Source organism: Ruditapes philippinarum, unplaced genomic scaffold (genome assembly GCF_026571515.1).
Source record: "Ruditapes philippinarum isolate M1 unplaced genomic scaffold, ASM2657151v2 ctg10588_1_1_1_1, whole genome shotgun sequence".
NCBI lineage: Eukaryota > Metazoa > Mollusca > Bivalvia > Venerida > Veneridae > Ruditapes > Ruditapes philippinarum.
The window spans coordinates 1-13,663 of record NW_026859687.1 but is presented as its reverse complement, the minus strand read 5'-3'; the positions used below and the strand labels follow the sequence as shown (position 1 = coordinate 13,663).

Below are 13,663 nucleotides of genomic sequence, written 5' to 3'. Positions count from 1 at the left end.
ACATTGGAACTTGCATTATGCTTAATTCTATCTTGCTACATGACATTAGAACTTGCATTATGCTTAATTCCATCTTGCTTTATGATATTTAAATTTTGCATTATGCTGGTTTCCATTTTTCGTTATTTCATTCAAACATTTCGTAGTCACCAAATCTTTCATTGAGTGATAACTAATAAACTGGAACAAGCCATTTGGAATACTAAAATGTTAACGTCATATACCTTTATGCATAAGCTACCTTTCTTCATGCTCTATACAAACCATTTACGGTTTAGTTTTTTTTGTATTACTTTTATGTATAAGTCATTTAAAATTAACTATTTTATGTTCCCTGATGGATTTTTTAAAATATGACTTATAGCTCGCATGGCGTGATTACTATTAGCTTTCGCTTATATCCATTATGCAGTGTTTATGCTTAATAAAGCTCGGTGTCTGAGGCTTTGTGGATAATGTTTGATCATCTTACATTATGATAAACAATTAAAACTATGTACTGTTAAGGGGCGAGAACTCTGTTATCGATGTCAACGAAATTTTTTCCACGATTCGCCTATCATCGGCATTTTCCGTATAGATACTGCGTACATGTATATATAAATACGTACTAAGCGTTTAATACATACATTGCAGTTGAAAGAATATAAATACAAGTAGTAAAGGATTATGCAATATAATTTTATATATGTATACAGTCTAATAGAAAAAAATATGCTCGTAAAAAGTGATGCAATGGGGCAGTTACGCGTCAGTGGCGGTTTCAGGCCCTGGCTTAAGGGCTGCACCTACACCCAAATATACGTGGAATATATACGTGTCAGTTTCATGCAATAGTCTTCTTAGTGTACTCCCTTACCAAAACATATTATGCTGTCATCCAGTTGTCTAGCACCTGCCTAGGTACTGCGAAGGTCTTATTTAATGACTTGGACATTAAAAAGCAAAAATTATTGGCCTTTTAACTTAATTAATGTCTCAGAGTCACTAGTAGTGGCGAATAGGTATGTAACGCATTAAAATATACATGTATAATAAGGAAAGAAGGAAGTTGTTTATTTTTGTAACATGTGCATAGTCAATTACAAATGAGCCGCGTCACAACAAAACCAACATAATGGGTTTGCGACCAGCATGGATTCAGACCAGCCTGCACGTCCGCGCAGTCTGATCAGGATCCAGGCTGTTCGCTACCAGTTTCTCTACTTGTAAATGAGTTGGAAAGCGAACATCATGGATCCTGATCAGACTGTGCGGACGCGCATGCTGGTCTGGATCCATGTTGGTCGCAAACCCATTCTGTTGGTTTTGTCGTGACGCGGCTCAAATGTTGGGCATATGTGTGTCTGATTATAGATCAGACATCCCGCACACACCACCACATTCACATACATTTGTGCTTAATGATATACTATGCACATCTTTCAGTAACATATTTTATCACAGAAATTTATTAAAATCTATAAAATTCTTACTAAATAAGAAATGTTTTATTTAAATAATCAAAGGGCTGCATGCTCTGTGGTATTTTCTGATCTTTCCTGTATAAGTTTATTTTTATAATATATACTATTATTCATCTTACGCAGGGACTGCGTTTAACATGCAGTTTGTGATTGATACATATGGAATTTTGCATGCTTAGAGTTGCATCAAAAATCATTTTTCATTTTTTATTACAGCCACACTTTATCCTTGCATATCGTGGCAACTTCCTAAAAAAAGCCACTTCAAAAAAAAAATGTTGCCTCGACAAGGATTTTAACCTCAGGCCTCTCACACCCAAAACGAGCGCGCTACCTCTGCACCACAGTGAAGTAATACGTATGTAGCGTATATAAAAACAAATATAATATTATTGTAATTCTAAAATTGAGAATTTTCATTTCGTATTTGTAATCCTTATTTATTTCGAGGTATTTTGTTCACGATAAACCTGCTGTTAAACACTGATGAAAATAATTTAGCGAAAATCTTCACGCCAAAACAGTCCGACAGTCAGATTTATTCGTGTGCTACGCTCTGAAGTATTCAGTAATCGACATAGCTAAATAGCATTTTCATTGATTAAGCTTTACGGAAATAGTGGTACATTTTTCATTGGGTAAAAAAGATATTCATCCGCGAAATTTGTGATTGTAACCTCATATTTCTATTGACTAATGTAAACTTTTAATGCACTGTAATTCGTTCAATGCCTACATTAAAAATTATTATTTCTTTAAATTGCTGGTTTTTAAGCAGTTTTGAGTGAGAACTACTTTGCGTTGTTAGGTCTGTGAGGAAATTTTGTGTTAGACCGTGAATGTTAGCTATGTATTTACTGATCTTGCGAGCAGAAAATAAAAATTAAACACATACACATTATGTATAGGAATCTGCTTTCCTTATTACGGGTCAAGTAAAGTTGTGTCTGTCTTTAAAAGAAACTTCCATATATTTTTTTTTGTAATAACACTATACGTTTACGAATGTATATCCATACTGCCCACTTACAGTGTAAAGGATTGAAAGCACAATATTTGTATGAAACCAAATTATATTTATTTTATTCTGCAGAAAAAAATCATGTTTGTTCTGTACTAACTACTAAGTCGTGGCCACGAGTTACTAGATCGTTTAAGTCGTGGGAACGAGAGAACTGTGTCGTGCAGACGAAACAATTAAATCAGATTACACCATGATTTTCTAAACTTAGGAAATTTCTGTTTAAAGATTTACGTGCAACATTAATTTTTTGAAAATACTGAAGTGTTCACTTTGAACTTGATACATGTCTTAAGGATCATCAGGCCCATAAACCATACATTAATTTTGACTTAGTTATAGCCCTTTGTTGGAATAATTCTATGATAGAATTGGTCATTTTATACGTACAACGGCCTGTTAACATTTGATAGGGACTTAGTCCTGATTTATTTTATTGGGTAAGGACATTGCCCATGGACAGTAGATATCCTATGAGGATGTTTGAGGTCACAGGTCAGACAAACATGACACTTCATGTAAAATCATTGTCTGATCGATGAATGATTTAGAAAGAATAAGCTGTAGTTTATATAACCTAAAAAGATCAGTAGATGACATCTAATAATTTTTAGGCAATTTGGTCAGAAATCAGGGTCACAATGGCGCTAAATCTTTGACCAATCAATAACTTGTATGAATGTACGTACTTTTACGGACAGGAGAAGTAGGGGCATCCTTGTTAGGAAAATTCATATAAATAGTGTAATTTGATTGGTTATTAAATATCTCGTTCGCACGACTTAACTTTCTCGTGGCCACCGCTAAACTTTCTCGTGGCCACGACATAGTAACTTGTTCCAACGACTTATTCCTCTCGTGGCCACGACTTAGTCATCTCGTTCCCACGACTTAATTATCTTGTGGCCACGACTAAGTAACTCGTGGCCACAATATAGTATCTCGTTCCCACGACTTAACTATCTCGTGGTCACGACTTAGTAACCCGTGGCCACGACATAGTATCTCGTGCGCATGAGATAAATAAAAACACACACATGTCACCTTTGTGCCACCGTAAGTTTGAGCATAGTATATCTTAAAATTCAATTTCACTATTGCTCATACGACTATCACACACGCCCAAAAAGAAATGTAAACAATTATATAAGAGGTGAGTTGCCACTTGTAGGATGAGTTATTTGAGAAATCTATAACATTTTTTTCACATACTGGCGGAATCTTTAAAATCACGCACTTTTCGTCTGTCGCATCGTGTTCTCTTGTTTTCCAGTAAATTTTCCCTTTACATGCCAGTCTCCAACTAACACTGTTCTGTATACGCCCCTGTATAAAGGGGACGTAACTTTGTTTTACTCCACGTGCCAAAATACGGGATCATCCGGAAAATAACGGGATGCACCGATAAAGCGACACCTGCTGTCATAATACGTACACAAATTATTGCAACTCGCATAATGCTTACTGCCAACTGCTTAGTGTGTACTGTCACATGCGACTATAATATCGCTATCGTTGTCATCTTCGTTGTCGATGCGCAGTGATCCTATATTGCATTATATTTGTAATCAGTGAATAAATTGAAGCATATGAATGCTAAGACACATCAAATTCGCCAATTATTGATCAAAATTAATAATTTATTGTGACATAATGTCGACAATATAAGGCAAATTAAAAGTACTGACAGAAACTAACCATGTGACATTTAGTTATATCAAGAACAAGCAAAGAATGTTATCTTAAACACCAAACATAATACGTTGATCTTTATAAAAGATGCAATTAAACATATAGCATATTAAAATATGTGAGTTTGATGGTTTAGTAGGGAACACATAAGGTTGCAATTACATGAAAGTGCATTCAGTAATAATAAGGCATGATTGAATTCAGCAAAACGCAGGTTTTCGTTGTCATAAAGAAGTATAGAAGCAAGCATAATGTAAGTCCCAATATCATAAAGCAAGATGGAATAAATGCACTAATTCTGTTCCATAGTTAGCGTTGCACTATAGGCGCGTCAATGAAAAATGACTCTTTTTATCAGTTTACCATTCTTATTTTATATATGTGATAAATAGAATATTATATTCGTGTATATTAAATACTAAATTTATTGAACTCGTTGAACAAAATAAAATAATGCTCGCCGGAGACTCGCATACTATGATTTTATTTAACCCGTTCTATAAATTCAGTATTAAACATACACTCATTCAATATCCTGTATAAAGAAACGTATGCATGCATGAAACTATGTTACAATTACTTTGTTACATTTTTTACTAATTGATCCTATAATCGCCTGAGCTTAAAGTACGATGGAAACAGAATAGTTCTCAATATAAATGAATTTGTATGAATGCATATTATTATCTTGTTTGAACAGCGATAAAGCTGCGGTCTCCCTTACTCCCGGCAGAGCCCAGGACCATCCCCGTAAGTTACCGGGATGATCCGGGTTGGAAATATTGTTCCAGTCACACTAAACCCGGCAGCACTACGGTAATTCCCAACTAACCATCCAGGATGCGCTCCGGATCATCAAGGCAGAGCCCAGGTGAAGCTACGGTTCATGACGGTGCTTCCCCGGTCGTTCCCGGATGACGCCGGAAGAGCCCAAGTTGACCAAAACAGAGCCCCGGTCGATCCAGGCAGAGCCCAGGACGATCCAGGTAGAGCCCCGGTAGAACCCTGGTGGACAGAAAATGCGCGAAAATGATAACATTGATACATAATTTTTATTTAATATAATATCTTTTATTCCAGAATAGTGATTCATGATGATTTTCTGAAAAATTCTTATGCAAAACTGGATAGAAGAGAAATGGGAAGACACTGGTTGTTCCCGGCATAGCTTAGGATGAAGCCGGCAAAGCTATACTTCCCGGATCATCCCTGACCACCCCGGTACTATTAAATATTTTATCCCATCCGGGGTCGAATGCCGGATGTTCCCCGATCATCCCGGACGTTGCCGGGAGAGTAAAAGATATACCCCGGTTGTTCCTGGTCGTACCCCTGACATCTTCCTGGGCTCTGCCGGGATATCAGTGAGACTGTAGCTTAAAGGGATATTCAGGCAAAATAATGAAAAAATTATTAAAATGATCTTATGTACTCAAATCACGCTAAAATGACTTTACTTGAAGTTTCAGCATGAATTCCTGTTTAAATTCTATATATTTTGGTTTTGAAGAGTAAATATATCTATATATGTTATACAAAATTTAGACGCCAATAGAATCACCAAATAGGTTTAAAACAAGTCAGGTGACTTGAACAAACCCCTGATGTTACAATAACAGATATAGTGGATATTGTATGACTGAAACAAGCCTTAGTCATTCATTTGACATGTTCTTTAACGTTTCCAGAGTTAACTTTGACAACTATTGTGAAATGCTAGCGCTCTAACCTGACCCACGCGGGTCAAGTTAGGAAACCACCATTTTATTCTTTATATAGAGAAAAGTTCTGTTCCTTTGACGGTTCCTTTGACTGCTTAATATATTCATTTTGAGAGCATTTACAGAATAATTAATGAAAAATTCAAAACTAAGAAATGAAAATTTTGCCTGTGTCTCCTTTTAAGTTGTTGATATGGTTGATTGGCATTTGCTTAAATTAATTGCGTCTTACAAAATGTTGACAAAATATATTTTTTTAATAATAAGGAATAGGGCAACAATACATACCTAGGTTTTCTGTTAACCTGTGAAAAAAATAAATAAGAAAAATAACTTAATTGTTTTAAGCAAACTGTAGAAAAAATTACAGTACTACTTAAATTTAAACTTTATAATTATAGTGATGTTTATAAAGCTCTTTCCAACTTTATCTAATATAACGACTATGCTAACGCCATTTTGATAACTTACATGCTTTAAAGAAAAGATTGGGGAAAGAAAATCAAACATCTTAAACAAAGAGGTGTTCAAGGACTTACGTTTCGCTTGTCATGTTCGGCATCTGGAATGGAAGGAAAGAATCTTTAATAAAACAACTCGAAAAACAGGTCGTGAAAGACATGATTCAAGTAAATGAAAAATTTAGTGCTACAAATTCGAACCGATTTATGACATCTTAATTAATATAGTTCAGAATTATAAGATTTTTTTACCTGGAATTCTTTGAATTAAATCAATTCCCTTACATCCTTCAATCACATTTCCTATGGTTTCCTGTCTTATGAACGTAAATGTTCTAGCTCTATTACTTTTTTCAAATCTAGCAAAAGTTTCCTTTATATCTTTCATTTTTTTTCGCGAACGTATTGCCGTGACAAATAACCTTATCGGATCATTTTGCTCTATCTCCATTGTCCTTTTAATTGCAGATAGCTCTTCTCTCATATTTGATGCATTTACTTCTAGCTTCTCTAAACATCTTAAAGTCTCGGTTTTTGTATCGTTTGCCTCTTCACAAGCATCAAAAATCAAGTAATCCATCTTTTCCTTTATTGTTTTCCTAAAGCGTTCGGCGTCGCTGGTGAATGTTTTATGTGTAGCATGTGTACTGTCCATATTTGTTTTTATCTCCTTTTCGTATTCTTTTATTTCGATGCTGCAGTTTTCAATCTCTTTTATGGCTTCGTCTAAGTATTCATTTTTATCTACATTATCTAAACTCATCGTCTTATCCGATATATCTGATACTTTACATGTTTTATGTTCGAAGATTATGCAGTCTCTACAGCCAATCACTCGATGCGTTGCGCAATAAAATGTCAAAGGTTGTTGATCGTGCTTCGGACATATATCTTGCAAACCTCCTAATTCTTCGTCCACAGCCGACGAACCATCAATACAAGCAGTATCCAAAAACGTATGGTTCCTACACATCTTTCCCCTCCGATGATGCTGAAAACACTCCGTACACATGTTCTCTTGACATTCATTACAACGGCATTTAGCTGATGTTACATTTCCATCAAAAATGCACGGTTTACACATAATATCTCCTACGTTTTCAGATTTTTCATCAACAGAAACCATACCCTCCGCTACAGCCATTTCAATACATGTACTAAATTAATGTTATATTCTTTTAGAAAACAATTTTTACAAGTAAAGTTAAATCCCATAAAACTTGCTTTGCGTAAACAACTGTATTATAAAGTAATCCGATCGATATGGATTTTGCAATATGGTCTATATAAATATTTTACATTCCACATTAAGAAGGATCGACATACTGTACTACGAAAACCAAATAGCGCCATTACTTCAGTTTAACGCCTTACGAATATCCCAATTTTAGATATTAACTACAATCATGGTAGACGTTTATGCATTTTTATATAAAATTACAACAAATTATTGATTTCAAGAAAAGTCTAAAATTCTAAATGATGTGGTAAGATCTGCGATGTTTTTTAAACCGTACAACTGACAAGATAAATCTTAAAGTAAACAAAAATATTTATTATATGTAAATTTGATGGTAAAATATATCCTTAACATGATAATTAATGCGTCCGTATTTCAAGTCGTGTGAAAATTTTTGTCGACTATGGTAACCATCAGAATATCAAACCTTAGTAAAATTGAAGTGATATTGCACAATTAAAAACAAGTTGTAATTATATAAATGATTGAATTTGATCTGATATTTATAGTTGATATCGATAAGACATATATTATACAAAATCTTAAAATATTTTATATACATGTACATAATAATAAAAAAATAAATAAATATTTTCGCGATATTTCCTTATATGAGAAAAAAATATTCTGTCAGTTGCTGTTAAATCATTTCAATTGATGTTGGTAATAGGGTATGTAAGTCTCGTCATGTGACTTGCGAGATTTCACGATATTTTGCACTTCCGGGTACAAACAAATATCAACAACATTGCTTAGCTATATTGGATAATACTTGTATGCCGGTGGGAAAGTAAAACTTACACGGAAAAACAAAGGATATGTGAAAATTGGCAGAGTTTTTTGTTTTGTAACGAAATGCAAATAGTTTCATCTTGTGAACAAGTATCAATGAAAGACAACTTCGTATAATCTTCAGGTGGGTGTGTCATTTCGAATTCAGTATATCACAATAAATGTTGTAATATTTTCATGTCCATGTAAATCTAATAAATTTGTTATTTGATACATCATCATTCGCATCTAACTTCAGACTGGTGAATTTGATTTTATCAATTTTCTATAGCGCTACCTGATATATCTCTCAGAAGTATATAATATTTAGAAATTTCGGACAGCGCATATTTCGGATAAAACATTTCAATATGATTATCGGTGTGTTTTAGTTGAATATATTTTCTTCTAACTGAAAATATTGTTTATTATTATTATTATCTTTATATAGCACAAATAGTCAAGCTGTATAGTACCAATTTAAATTGTCATAAAATTTAATGAAATATTTTGCGTGTGTAGATATTTAGACTGAGGACAGTGGTGAGATGAAAGACGTCAGTATCCGATGTAAATACACATGCATGCTCTGCTGTAAAATCGTTTTGGTAAGAAATATATACTTAAAGCTACTTCAACTACATTAATGAAAAGTAAATATTCTTGTATAACATAATGTTCTCGTTTTTGTAAATAATTATACAGTGTAGCTAAATAAACAAACAGTATGGCATTTGTAGTTAATTCAGGTAAAATGCTGTTTAAAGTATTTTTCTCAAGTAAGTGGGTCATATTTTTTAGTTAAATCATGTTCAGTAAATAGTTAAAAGAACTTAGTCACTATCACATTTTTAAAGATCAGTTGTCAAAGCAAATCTACAAAAACTAGGACACCACGAAGTGTTTCTTCCTTTTCAACATTATTTTCTATTCAAAACAATATGAAAATGATCAAAATTTATAGCTGACCAATTATTATTGCTTTCAACTCATGAAAAATTTTCTTTATATGCAGGTATGTGATTTCATGGTTGGATCTTGAGTACTTGTCATGGCTCTTGATTTATTTTGGAGTATTCACCATCAGATTAGAAACCAAATAGTGATACCACCAGACATAGTTGAAAAGAAATGTCCATACACAGTCTTGGAGTACATAGTGGTAGAGACATGGCAGTCCATTACAGATTTTGACTGAATTAAAGCTTCTTAAAGCTCCATGTCTTGTGTAAACTGTCTAACTGAATGTTTGTATTCTAATAAAAACTAAGGTTGGAGACATTTCAAAGATATATGTCAGTGTAAAAATGTTAAACAAAATATCTGTCTTTGTTAGAAATAAATAACCTGTCTTTGTGAGAAATAAATAACCTGTCATTTGTAACTTATTAACTTAATCATCAAAAGACAATTTATCTTCTGCAAATGGCTGTCCAAAACAGTTTCAACCAGGCATCATGTAGTTTCAAAACAGTTAAGATAAATATGTTTTAAATAGACTTGTAAGGTGACAAGAATGGTAAAAAGATAAATGATCTGCATTAAAATGTTTCTATCTTGATTGAGTTTCATTTCATACTATCACCATGATCACTGCAATTGTAAAAGTAATGTAATCTATAACCATCATTTAAATATCATAAAAATCATCTCAAAGAAAAACTTGTTTCTGAGGCAAGATGTGTAAATTTCCTTCCAGTTATAGCCTTTCACTGCTCTTAGAAAAGCCATGATTTGCATTGTACATGGCAGGTAGTAATACCAGAGTAAACAATATTGATGCAATTCATCTGTGTTGAGTATTCTGTAGCAAAACACTAGCTTGCTAGCCCTTGAAAGCCCAAAGCCCAAGTCTGTCTCTTAATCACAAAATTGGAGAAGACTATCAATTCTGCATTCCTTGAAAGATTTTAGTATCAGAGGGGCAGTTATTACATACCATATACTTTTTTGGGTTGCAAATTACCTGTTTTATAATGTATTGAACCTGTTGACATTTGACCAAAAGTGAATTATCTATACAAAACATGCAACACTTAGGGTTTGCACTTGATACAAAACAATTACATCACTGATACATTAATATACCCATTGGAACTGTTTCAAAATTGTCAATGTTTTAAAAAAACACACAATGCTTTTAACTTCTGTCCATGTACATGTGGGTAAATGTAGTCATTGAAGAGCTGTCAAGAACTCAATATTATTTAGATAGTGTCTGTTTCGATTTCAGGACAGACAAAATTCAAATGACATGCATAGTATTTAATATAGTCAATGCCTGTATATTCAAGCAATCTAGCCATTGCTGTTAGAGAATTAAAGTACACAGTGACACTTATTTTTCAGATGAACCCTTATGATCAAGTACTGCTATAAATATATGCCAAATAGTAGAAACAAAAAACAGTTCATAAGTTTGATAAACTTTTATTTTTACACAATTTATAGTGCACTGCTTAGCACATATATCACACTGATATTCCAGTGGAAGAAAAACTTCAGGAAAGCACTGGAAATTATTATTAGTTATTTAGACAGTGTAACTTTACACTGTGATGTCTACTGATACAAGAATAAGAATATTTCCTTTTACAAATGTAAATACTTTGAAAATTAACATGAACAAATTATCATAGAGTTATAATTCATATTCTAATTGAAAAATGGTCAGCTTGATATCAAAGCTTTGAATGCAAATTTGTGAGCTTGTCAAATTAAGGAACTGGAAGATGGTAGTTGCAATAAAGGTCTTCATGGACAAATTCTCCTTCATCTTTTTCCTTTTTATCTGCAGAATGAAAAATCAATAACTATGTTGTTACAAGTGTAAGACCTGAATATATTTCACTGAGTAAAACACTAGAAATGATATTTACATTAGTCTTAATAAGCTGGTCATGATTAAATTTCATATTTGAAGTAAATAAACATTAAAGATAAACATCAACACATAATATATAACAGTCAAAAATATTGATCTTCTTGAATGTGAAACATGACTGTTTTTCATTTTTTATTTACTTATCAATTATCATGCAGTGAAATCCAAAATTATTAAAATATTTTGATAATTGTTTATCTCTCCGATCTCAACTAAAATTAAACAATTATTTTACATGTATTTACCTTTGATGTATAGATATTTTAGGATCATAGGCAGTGCAAACAGTTGATTAATGGTCCATAGTGAACAACTGTATATTCTATACTTGTCATATACCTCCCTGTCTACACATCTGAAATGTTTTATTCAAATATTAATTTATTAATTCAATCATAATTTGCTTGGTACCATATTAACATGTATATGTAATTGAAAAAGGAAGAGAATAAAAAAAAAGAAGTGTTAGTGCCTTGATACTTTTCTCCATAGTTAGAAATGGAAAAATACTATTAAACTTTTAATAAATGTATGATCTATCCATCTAATTTCTATTTAATAATCAAAACTCTTACTTGGGACCTGGGTTTAATTATACTAATGTAAGTAATTGAAATCTTGATAAAATGGAAGGGAAGAATTATCCGAATTACTGTGCAATGTCCGAATTTTGTATAACTTTAATATACACTAGAATTAAAGTGTTTCTCCATTGTTTATTTCAATAAGTTAAAATGGTTTGAATAAATTTCTCACAGCAGTAGGTTTAAAACAATACTAAACGCTAAACAACTAGAATTCACTAACTTGACAAAACATCCAAAACAATTGTCACTATCCGAAAATAAACTAGTTTTATTAAACTTTATAAATCCCTCGTTTTTCCGTCAGATAATTGACCTACCTGCATTTTTTGACCCTAGCTTTCCATTCCTTCAAATCTGAAGAGGACCGAAACAAATTTAACTTCTATTTCTGTCGAGTTCTTCGGGTTACCTATATGCGTAACGGTAAATAAGTCTGCCGATGTACCCGGAAGTGGTAAATCGAAAGTGAAAGTAAACGAGACTTACGGGCCCTATTTGCTTGTAGATTTTTACACGATGCTACATTATTTAACCGGATGGAGAAGTTCAATGCCATGGTGATATTAGTAAAATGCGTGACTGTGTGGTCGAGTGGTGAACGTTCTAATGATTGTTGGTCACGTGTGTTCATTTCCCGTCACTGGCATGCCGTTGTTAACGTAAAAATATACATATCCTGCATAGTACTGGTTGGTTCCAGGAACGGTATATATAATGACAAATGACCCTGTGACATAAAGATTGTTATATAAGCTAGTTTTCAGCACAATCAAATTTAAATAAATTCGCATAAACTAATAAAATTTCTGATCTGTTCTAGAAAAAGTAAGGCTGACTGGAAAGCTTTAACACATAGAGAAATGTAACTTTCTTGGTAGGATTCAAATGTATTGCTTTGAGTGAAAGGATATACTTATTCACCTCCTGATTTATTGGAAATATGTACTACATGTCAGCACAAGTATAACCCCTTGTAAATAGTTAGTAAAAATTCTCACTTGTAATAGACTTCAGAAAAAAGGTTTTTCCATTTGATATTCTTAGTTTCCTATCCTCGCTTTCTCTCGGGAAATTATACTCTCACCTATTAAAATGAAAGTATTTGAGGGTTCTCAGGTATTAATTAACGTGAAGAAAACATGCAGGAATAGATATAGTCTTATGAACTTACGCCGCTGTTACACTGTTTTTAATATGCGTGACTCAGGCCGCAATGTAAAAAGCTTAATTCCATGACGGCCGCGATAGTTATATTATAAATCAAAGTGCTGAAGGCACTGCAGTTGGGACGTATGAAGGATCAAGTAACTATTTTTTCTATTTCGGGGCAGATACTTCAATGAGTGAAGGGTGTTGCCGGTTGATAAATATAAAGTGCACAATTCAGTAAATGAACAGTAGTTGATACAATTATTCTATGACACACATGTTCAAATATAATATTTAGGTTACATGTACGTGTAGGTCGATCATAAATCGTTATTGGCCTTTTTTGACAAGAGCAACAAGTGAAATTAGAGCTACCAGAGGAAACTGCAAGCTTGACTATTTTAACACATGACATGTATAAAAGGGAGACAAAGCTATGAAAAAATAATCAATTGTGATATATATCAAATTTTCTGTATCAGTATCAAGTAAACATTCAAATGGTCAATATTTTTTTTGCATCACATTATATGAATGTGACCATGTCATTAGAACTTATAATGGCCTTTGTTTACTGCAATTCTCATGCTAATCTCTTTCACTGTATAACGTTTATAAAGTTTCAATCAAATTCCTTCAATATTTTAATCCTCTCTCAGAAAAACCCTTTT

General features: G+C 33.0%; 1 protein-coding gene and 2 long non-coding RNA genes across 3 annotated transcripts; 1 reads left to right on the top strand and 2 right to left on the bottom strand.

Moving 5' to 3' along the window:
* Window positions 1–6,371: 6,371 nt before the first annotated feature.
* LOC132757513 (E3 ubiquitin-protein ligase TRIM45-like) lies at window positions 6,372–7,628 on the bottom strand. The gene is made up of 2 exons (XM_060748817.1): window positions 6,614–7,628; window positions 6,372–6,462 (listed from the first exon to the last, which is right to left on the bottom strand). Exons 1-2 carry the CDS (start codon window positions 7,503–7,505, stop codon window positions 6,428–6,430), a joined length of 927 nt encoding a protein of 308 aa, XP_060604800.1. The 5' UTR covers window positions 7,506–7,628; the 3' UTR covers window positions 6,372–6,427.
* Window positions 7,629–8,378: 750 nt separating this feature from the next.
* LOC132757512 (uncharacterized) lies at window positions 8,379–9,756 on the top strand. The gene is made up of 3 exons (XR_009629466.1): window positions 8,379–8,517; window positions 8,895–8,980; window positions 9,388–9,756. It is a non-coding gene; the product is annotated as an uncharacterized LOC132757512 (long non-coding RNA).
* Window positions 9,757–9,770: 14 nt separating this feature from the next.
* LOC132757511 (uncharacterized) lies at window positions 9,771–12,296 on the bottom strand. The gene is made up of 3 exons (XR_009629465.1): window positions 12,161–12,296; window positions 11,502–11,611; window positions 9,771–11,163 (listed from the first exon to the last, which is right to left on the bottom strand). It is a non-coding gene; the product is annotated as an uncharacterized LOC132757511 (long non-coding RNA).
* Window positions 12,297–13,663: the final 1,367 nt, after the last annotated feature.

What these genes read in the sequence shown, in the direction of transcription:
- LOC132757513 (XM_060748817.1), bottom strand. Translation starts at nt 7,505, where the DNA reads ATGGCTGTAGCGGAGGGTATGGTTTCTGTTGATGAAAAATCTGAAAAC. An exon ending in TTTAATTCAAAGAATTCCAG is followed by an intron (nt 6,463 to 6,613) that starts GTAAAAAAATCT and finishes CTTCCATTCCAG; the next exon opens with ATGCCGAACATGACAAGCGA.